The sequence below is a fragment of the Porites lutea genome, chromosome 12, assembly GCF_958299795.1.
Source record: "Porites lutea chromosome 12, jaPorLute2.1, whole genome shotgun sequence".
Taxonomy (NCBI): domain Eukaryota; kingdom Metazoa; phylum Cnidaria; class Anthozoa; order Scleractinia; family Poritidae; genus Porites; species Porites lutea.
Genome location: NC_133212.1, coordinates 15268100 through 15277648, shown reverse-complemented (window position 1 = coordinate 15277648; position 9549 = coordinate 15268100). Strand labels below are relative to the sequence as shown.

The following is a 9549-nucleotide window of genomic DNA, read 5'->3' as shown; positions in this document are numbered from 1 at the left end:
CATCAGTTATAAAGTGGAATTAAGAAATTACTAATAGTAAAAGAAGTCTAGCCCAATTGAATTTCTTTTGACACTTTCATAAAGTCACTATTCCTGGGTAGTATTGCTAGTGTTATTAAACAAGCTGCTTTTCCATGGTGTTAGCTTTCTTTGCGACTATATGCCAACCGTGGCACGTCTCTATGTGGTCAGGTGAAACATAAATCATTTTGAAATAAAAAAAGCGTGTTACTTTTTCTAAAAATTCAATTTTTTTCAAAGGTGAATAGAAATATCCACTAGCTCAAATGGCTTCCCGTCCTGAATTTGGCATTAAAAAAAATTAGAACTACAAACATTAACTTATTATACGAATGATTTACAATGACCACCTTTTGCCTGACAGAACGTTATCAGCAAAGGGGGTACTAAATTTTACTGTCAGATTGTTTAGGTAACAGAAAAATGGATATTCGATCCTAGGCTCATGCTTTTAACCCAAATTCAAATTGCCGCCAAGTTTTAAATAGAGTTCATAATTTAAGGTTTTAAATTCCTTCATGTAGTGAATTGTATTTATCGTTGCATTTAATAAACTAAAAATTTTTGTCGGTTTCGTTCGAACCACCGACGCAGAACCACTCTTTTAAAGGTGGCTCGATAGGGTTTTTCAGGGTCAATACCTCCCAAGTTTGAGCATAAACTACGTCCCCATTAACAAAAATTTGCAAAAATTACCACCACAGCTGTGTTAGATAAAGATGATAATTTGTTATAATCAGGGTTGCAATGACATCGGAGTTGTCATGGCAATGTGATGACGCCATTACCTATTTACTTGCAGCCGTATTTCTTGGCACCGGGAACTCTTCTTCCAAAATTGTCCACGGGAGCTTTTTTCTCTAATAGGCGCATCGATTCTACACCTCACAAGGAGCGTGTTTTTCACGCTTTGCTATTGTTGTTGATTAAAGGCCGATATAAATTAGACGCAAACTTTTTGAATATGGCAAGATACATTTCCAGATATTAGAGCCCATACTGTAGTGACTGATTATTACAATTGACAACTACTGAAAGGTTTTTCATTTCAGTTTATTGATTTCATGTTTAGTCTCTTAGATCTTTTAACATTCTATAAATTGCAATCCAAAATGAACTTTATTATGTTTATTCAAAGGTACAAAGTATACTTTTTTATTTCTTAAGCATTAATGAATATCAATTAAAGCAAACTGAAATATCAATTTATTCAACTTTCCATGTACTAGTTTGCTTATATGCTGCGCTTTTTTGATTAAAACTTAACATATACCTATTATTTATCTGACGCGGGTTAAATACAACGTTAAAGTGTCCCAAGAAATTCCAATTCGACCAGGAATCAGGTAGACGAAAACCTACATTGTGGATGTGCTACCTCCAAATCATTCTTTCTTTCTTTCTTTCTTTCTTTAATACTTGGGTCAAATTTCACTGCAATGTTACTGTGGATTGGGACAACGTCCTGAATGGTAGTCGGCTTTTCTGAAGCCCTCGAGATGCATTTTTGATATAATGCACATTCACATTAGTTGTTCTTAGCATTTCAAAAGTCTCTTAAGACCTTGGCGATAATTACTGCTAAAAATAAGGCAAATAATCGGGTTGACAGCACAGTTAACGTGATACATGAATATGGCAATAAAAACAAATATAGGAACACCGCAACTAGACATGATCTTGGGAAAGAGGGACATAAAACCAATAGTGAGCATGGGTACACAACAGAGTGAAAATGCTAACACGATAGCACATGCCATTCTTAACACTTTCCTGTTTCTTTCTGCGCGCTTTTTCTCAGCATTATTCGACTGTTCACCTGGACGTGCCTGTTGTTTGAGCTTGATGACGATGATGGAGTACAGAATGACCAGCAGGACGATAGTGATGATGATAATGATGTAATCGGTGATGAATACGGCAATTTGCCAGGACTTAATTTCGTCAGAAGTATCAATCACGGAACAGATACTGCGCCTTTTTAATTCGACTACTTTCACGCTTTTCAACCACGGCGAGTAAAAAGCCAAAGCAATGATCCATGTGGCGGTAATGACGAAGGGAAACAATTTGCGACTAATGACTGTGGAACGAAGTGGGAACACCACGGCTACAAAGCGATCCACTGCTATCAGAACTAAGCTCTGAGACGACACACCGTAGGAAACCGCTGTTACGTAAACTATAAGCTTGCACAAAGCTTGGCCAAGAGGGCCACCAATAAGCCAATGATCAACAGGAGTTGTATAAAATCTTACTAGGAACCAAGGCACCGTGATAAACGGAAATATCAGGTCGGACATGGCCATGTTTATGATCAAATAATTTATGGGTTTTCGCAGGCTTGGTGTTTTATAGAAAATCACTCCAATGGCAGAATTCCCAGCCAGTGAAACAACAAGGATCAGACTATAACCAATGGTTAGCCCAATTTTTAACCCCGAAACGTTTATCACATTGTTACATACCACGATCATCGATGCAGTCTCTGTAGTGTTATTCATATTTACGGTCTCCGTGTCTTCTCCGTAAGGCTTTTAGTTCCTTTGCACAACATGTACAGCTGCTTATGCTATACTTGAATACTAAGAGGGTTTATAACTTTTAGCATCCAAATAATTTAAGAACCTTAAATGTCTTGAAATGACAAACTGGAGATAAGCGTTAACTGCGTAATGTAAAACACCCAAAGAGAGGTAAACACACTAAGATTCGGTGCTGATCTCACCCACTCGCTCTGCCAAAAACGGCTGCGCGGAAGCTATAAATTCCGCATACTTATCACAAAAAATCTTAACTAGTACTACTCGTATTCTTGCCGTCAAAGGGTTTTGAAAGCTCTATTAAGTTCGCTCGATTACCATGCAGCCACTGTTGGGGGTCAAGTCACTAAGTTTTCGTGGGTAATTAAGAAATCAGAAAGATCTAACCACCTGTTTAGAAAAGTTGTCTAGCTCTCTTCAAAAAGTAGCGTCATTCTGCCTCGTTTGTTTATCTACATAACCACTCTTGTTTGATGGGATTTCGTCTAGTCTAGCTGGTATAGAAGATTTTTTTCGAGGGATTTAAGCCAATCAGAAACGGAGAAATATTTTGAATAAAAAAATGAAGATTATTATTAATGGAATTATTCTTGCCCTAATAGAGTTCCTTTTCAACCTTTAATTAGTCACACAGTATTCGTGCGTCATTAGGAAAACAGGAAGATCTAACTTTTATCTAAAAACCAGCGTCATTCTAACTCATTCACTTATCTAAGGCCCAGTTCATGCGTCATGCTTCTGCCGTGCCGAACCTAATCAATATTGGGTTCGACAGAAGCACGACTTCAATTCAGACGTCGTGCCAGAGTCGAACTTAAGTCAGTGTTCACACAATAGTCTGTACAGCGGTAAGCGGTGAGTAGTTATAAGGGGATGCTTTCCACCTCAACTCAAAAGTACTTTTTCCCGTCATTCCCCTGATTAATCCTGTCATTTGCATTAAAATATCATCCCTGTTTATTTTCTGTCATTTTTTTTGTACACTTTCTGTCATTAGAAAAAACTGAACGGGCACATATAACAGTAATAACCAGGAAAATGATTTCTGTCATTTAATGAATTGGACAAAAATAATAGCTCGCCTCGCTTTGCTCGCCTCGCGGGAATGACGGGAAAAAGTACCATTGATAGAGATGTGGAAATCATCCCCTTATAACTACTCCAATATGAAAGTGAAGGCAGAATAACATTAGGGAAATCCCCATTTGCTGAATTTTTGGTGAGTTGTGTGTGTTTGAATGTGTAATTAGGGGATTTCCCCACAAAATAAATTTTAGTTTAAAAAATATAGAATTTATAATAAAAATGACTAATCTTTTTGAGGAGGTGGAAGAATATTTTGAAGACTTATGAAAAGAAAAAAGTTAGATCTTTATGATTTTAATTCTTATGAGTTTTGTGATCTTAAATTAATTAGAGATTTTCAAAAAAATTATTACAAGAAGAGCGAACTGTTGATTTTATTTTTGTTAATTAATTAATGTTATATTTATATTTCACTAAATCCATTCATTTCAAACTTTTGTTAAAACTTAAAACTTTTGTTAAAACTTAACTCGGACTAGCCTACTTATATACGTTTACAATAAGATTCTAGAACTTTCCAAATAGTCTAATTATAGAAAGATTACAAAATATACCGCTTTAGGAACGCTTACGCAAGATCCTAGAAATAAACAAACTCAAACTCTCGCGAAGCTTCTAGAAAGTCACGCTAGTCACGCAATACAATTTTTCGTAACAACTTTTTATAATGAATGAAGATACTAGAAGAGCGGGTGTAGATATTATTGTAGAACATTTTATACCTGAACTAGAAAGACTTCGTATTTTTGTAATGGGTTCTATTAAATCTATGTTAGAAGGTACAAATTTGGATTCTGAATATTTAGATGTTTTTGGTATTAGTAAAAAAGATAATGAAGAATATTTGGCAAGAGAAGGTGTAAGAAAAAAAAGATCCTGTACTTAATAAGGAAAAAGAAGGATTGAAAACAAATAGTTTTTTAAGAGGAGAAAATAGTAGTTTAAGTATTTTATCTAAATCATATGTAGACCATGACAAAAAACCAAAAAGTGTTAGGTTATAATATAAATATGCTTTTTTTTCCTTCCAAAAAGATATATAGAATAATTACCACTATAGACCAAGAGTTGAGAAAACTTTATTCCTCATATCATTTTCTTACCCTGTTTAAAACGGTAGCTTATTCTGAGATAAGAGACAATGAAGCCCAATTCGAATCTTTACTTAATAGAGTAGAGAAGGAAATAGATAAGATTCCCAAAAAGATTAAAATAAAACATAAAGATGATGAAGCTTTTCGTACAACTTTTCACGGTATTTCATGTTTCTTAGATGAAGCAAGACAATGACAACAATAAACAAAAAACTTTGAAATTGATAAAAGCCGAATTTTGTGTGGTCTAGACCAGCTACTGAAACTCCAACAGTAGGAACTTAAAGTTTAGTGTTCAGCAAACAGTCTCCGTACGAAATAAAAAATTCTCCACGTTTAAATTCGACTAAAACGAAAATATATTTCAGACCTTAAATTTTCAATAGCCGTGATAGATTATCTAATAAAAACGTTATATATGACTCAAATTAATCCTAAGTGGCGTCAGAATGCTGCTTAATATCATATTTCGATGCTAGGAGATTTGGTGTATTTTCGTTCTTGCGATCTTGAAAACTAAACCGTTTTCTCACCACCTGTGTAAGTGCAACTTCATTTAAAATTTGGACTTTTAGCCCTTTTTTGTTTATCTCTCAAACGACTCGAACGAATTTTTTAAAAATCTCTTTACATAATTTTCATAATATATATAATTATGTCTGAAACTTTCATTAAGATTGATTCACTGCAACACCTTGAAATTTCAAGACAAAACCCATCCTACGAACAGGTCAAAAATCCGCGCTACAACATTCACTGTTTTGATAGCCTGCAAAGCAGGCGTATTTTGGGGCGGGATCCATGAATTGTTTTCAGGAATGACGTTGTCCCGCCATCTTGGACGTTAATACTACCAGAGAGTTGGGACGAGTCAAAAGGTGTTTTTAAGGGAGAGGTAGATGGGTGAATTGTTTTCAGGAATGATGTTGTCCCGCCATCTTGGACGTTAATACTACCAGGGAGTTGGGACGAGTCTTTTTCGTTGCTTTTCAAGATGGCGGCCACGATCAATGTACCTCCGAGTTTTCGTTAAAAACGCCTGCTCTGCAGGCTACTGTTTTGACGTTATGCTAAATTTTTCCAAATTGATGCGGACAATTAATACATATCATGTATTGATAACTATAGTTTTGTTAACTTAGGAACATCATATCCATCAACAACAAGTGCAGTTATCTCGAGCCTCTGTCTCAGCAGAACGAAATTTTGAATAAACCACTCCTTAATATATCATCTGAAGTCTCTATCTTATTCTATCTCTGGCAGATATTTCGGCCTTGTTTATATTAAAAGTAATTGATGTTTTGATTAAATCTAACGGTTTCTCAGAAAACCCCGAACTGTGCAAAACACAAACAATCCACCAATTCATGCTAATATTTTCCTAAAGAACCACACGCAGCTGTGTAGGTAATTAAAAAAGAATTAACTAAAAAACGCAGTGGACCAAACCATAGCCCCGAGTAGCTGATTTTCCAGTATTTTTATAAAAATTGAAAAATTTCTTAAATGGCAGGAAAAAAAGTACAGAGGGAGTGGGTAATGAATATGTAGTCATTTACTTTACCTTAACTTGGAAATGCCAAAATCGCAAGAGTGACTTTGTCAAACATTTCAAAACAGAAATTTTAGTTGGGGTTTCGTAGTTCGTTGCAACTCTTTTATTCATTTTTATTCAGTACGTTGTCTTTTTTTTAGTACAGTCTTTACCCAAAACGCCTGGTTCCTTGAATGTTTTGGATTTAGTTTCTTGGGGTTCTGTCAAAGAGAACTTTTTAAGTGACCGCAGCTGGGCTTTATTTTGCTTCTTCGATATACCGTATTTCCTCGCATAATAGCCGTCCGTCGATTTATCGCCTCCCGCGAATAATCGCACAACTTAAGTACACGACTTCCAGTGGACAATATCTGAATTAATCGCCTCCCTCGAATAATCGCCCCCTTTTGGTGCGAAAAAAGAAATAATCACCCCCGGCTATTAGGGACTTTAAGCAAAGAGTGCGGAGGGGTCTATCTATAGTACGTTGACCGGAAGTATTTTTTTTTTACCAGCCGTCAATGTCTCAGATACGTATTCGAATTCGGGACGAGTACGTAGTACGGCAAGTTACTAAAAAGTTTAATTAGCAAATCAACAACTTTGCACGTGTATTTTATTGTTTTCTCAACATTTCTTTACCATCACTGCACGACCACGACGAAAATTCCTAATTTCACGTTTTGTTGAGGAAGTAAACAAACGAAGACGAACTTTTTCCCCTATGAGTTACGTTCGCCTACATTTGACAAAGTAAGCGACCTTTAATTAGGGAAAAGTTTGAAAGAATTCAAATTCACTTAAAAAGCGGCGTCGTAGTACCTTGAGAAAAAATTACTTCCGGTCACCGTACTAGACCCTTCTGTAGTCGTTCCTTTCCCTGTTATTCGAGGAAATACGGTAATTACTAATATTAAAGGGAAAAAGTTCCAATGTCTCGCTTTCTTTGCGGAGACTCAATCTTAACTGTCTGGGCCATTTGCACTAAGAGGTCATGTGACATCGTTTTTATGAAAATGAAAGTCATATGATTTGCCTTCGAAAAACGATTAGTGGGTCATATCTTAAACAAAATAATAGTGATTTGGTTTTTCAAACCCGCACCATTTTCTTCAAATGAGTAAGTTCGTAGCTGATCACGTGACCAAAATGTTATTTTAAAATTATGAATTACCTCTTTCTGAACTCAAGTTTTGGACTTAAACTTCAATGAAAATGTTGAAAAGATAATGTGATAACTTTTACAGCACATCTGAGCGTAACTATCAAACGTTTAACAAGATATAAAGCAAAAAGTAGTTTTGGCCGCCATGTTGGAGGGTAAGAGTGTGCCCTCCAACATGACGTCCAATACAAATCATACTTCTTTGTTGAAAAATCAAAGTGCCATGAAATATCTTCCTTAAATGCGTTTCCTCTCAAATTTCGGGTGTAACATAATTTTTATGTGCTCTGTCAATTTTTGGCATTAGCAAGATTCCAACTCATTGTTTAAAGGAAGCATTGGTCACGTGACCTCTTCGTACAAGTGGCCTATTGTCGCCAAGTTCTGCCGCAGGGTTTTCTTACTTATACCTCCAATAAACGGCGCACTCTTTTGATTGGGTCTGACGTTTATTGGACAGCGGCGTTTAATCGAAAAAAAGGGTGTTTTAACTATCCAAAAATGTGTGTATTTGTGTGTCTTTGGGTGGGGAGGGGGTTGGGAATCAAGAACCCTCTCTTCCCTATCCGCGTTCTCTGTAAATTTCACGTGCAGAACAACAAAGAATTTTCTATAGTTGATATCCATCTATATATTTGAGTTCCATAAACTTTCTTAAGTTTTCGGGGCAACTTTCCGTGCTAAAAATCGCTACTATTTCTACTTCAGGTCTTTGGATCCAGAAAAAGAAAAGTGTGATATTTATGATATGGCTTGGCGAGCGGAGTTCTTAACAGACGACACCTACAAACATCTGGTTGCTCAGGTGTGTATCGATATTACAGCAGCCTTGCCATCAATTCTCCTGAATTCGCTGGTTATTTTCGCCGTGGTAACAAGACAACGACTACGAAACAACTCTACCATACTTCTTGCTTGTCTAGCAGGGACGGCTTTGTTTACTGGCCTTGTTGGTCTACCGCTTGCCTTCTCGCTAGACTTGAAGCGCCTTCTTGGTGTTGGGCCATTTTGTTCTCCAGAAAAAGCATTGAATGTGATAATAACGATATCAATTTTTGCTTCGTTGGGTCATTTGGTCGTGATTAGCATTGATCGCTTTATCGCTATCAAATACCCCCTGAGGTACTTGGATATTGTCACAGAAGAGAGAATAAAAACCAGTATTATTCTAGCCTGGGCCATTGCTTTGATAATGGCAATCAGTGAACTTGTTCTGGCTCTAATAGGCAGTAAAAGTGTCTGCCTGATTTATTCAGTCGTGAACTCTGTGACACAAAGTGTTACCGGAATTCTTTTCATTATTACTATTTCATTGTGTTATGTTTACATTTACTCAGAGACACGAAGACAACTTAAACGCCTCAAAACCGAACAACTGCCTCAAGAGCAAGTCCAAAGAATCAAGAAAGACAGAAGGGCAGCTATCACTCTGGCAATCGTTCTAATTACTTTAGTAATAACTTATTTACCAGCAATAATAATTTCGTTAGTGACTGCTTCTTCAGATAGCATTTTAGTAGAGCCGCGTTTTATAGCCATTACTTTTAGCTGGGTGGGAATTCCAATGATATTAGGTTCCCTGTGTAATCCTATCATTTACTGTTGGCGTATGACGAAGCTGCGACACGCATTTCTCGAGATACTTCATCTAAGAAAACCTGACAACACCATGCCAGAAGCAGAAATTACAGGAACTCAGCCCTTTCAACCTGGACCGACGTTTTGTAGAACAGACCAGGCTTTCCCGTCACGCGGAAACGAGCAACCAGCTTTGATGTCATTTCGTCAGCAGCCAGTCGAATGCCTCCCTCGCATCGAAGAAGCCAGCGGGGAATAGCCCTTAATTCAATGCCATCATGTTGTTCTCATCCGTCAATTAGCAGTGAGTGCGCTGAACTATAAAGAGCAGTGGCGGATCCAGGGGAGGGGCCCGGGTCTCCCCGTTATTTTTAGACCAAACTAACGGCCGAAGGGCCAAAACAATTTTTTCGAGACCGCCCCACGCCCCCTTTTTTATCGCACGACAACAACAACAATAAGCTTTATTTGCTTGACTATGACAAAGTATTATAGTTTTATCGCAAAAGCTACTTGAATTTAGTT

General features: G+C 37.0%; 2 protein-coding genes across 2 annotated transcripts; one reads left to right on the top strand and one right to left on the bottom strand.

Annotated features, from left to right (window-relative positions):
- Nucleotides 1-1268: 1268 nt before the first annotated feature.
- Nucleotides 1269-2541, bottom strand: LOC140921862 (RYamide receptor-like). The gene has a single exon (XM_073371861.1). It carries the CDS (start codon nucleotides 2523-2525, stop codon nucleotides 1560-1562), a length of 966 nt encoding a protein of 321 aa, XP_073227962.1. The 5' UTR covers nucleotides 2526-2541; the 3' UTR covers nucleotides 1269-1559.
- A 5653-nt stretch (nucleotides 2542-8194) lies between these two features.
- LOC140953761 (adenosine receptor A1-like) lies at nucleotides 8195-9283 on the top strand. The gene has a single exon (XM_073403150.1). The coding sequence runs from the start codon at nucleotides 8195-8197 to the stop codon at nucleotides 9281-9283; it is 1089 nt and encodes a 362-aa protein (XP_073259251.1).
- Nucleotides 9284-9549: the final 266 nt, after the last annotated feature.

What these genes read in the sequence shown, in the direction of transcription:
- LOC140953761 (XM_073403150.1), top strand. Translation starts at nt 8,195, where the DNA reads ATGGCTTGGCGAGCGGAGTTCTTAACAGACGACACCTACAAACATCTG.
- LOC140921862 (XM_073371861.1), bottom strand. Translation starts at nt 2,525, where the DNA reads ATGAATAACACTACAGAGACTGCATCGATGATCGTGGTATGTAACAAT.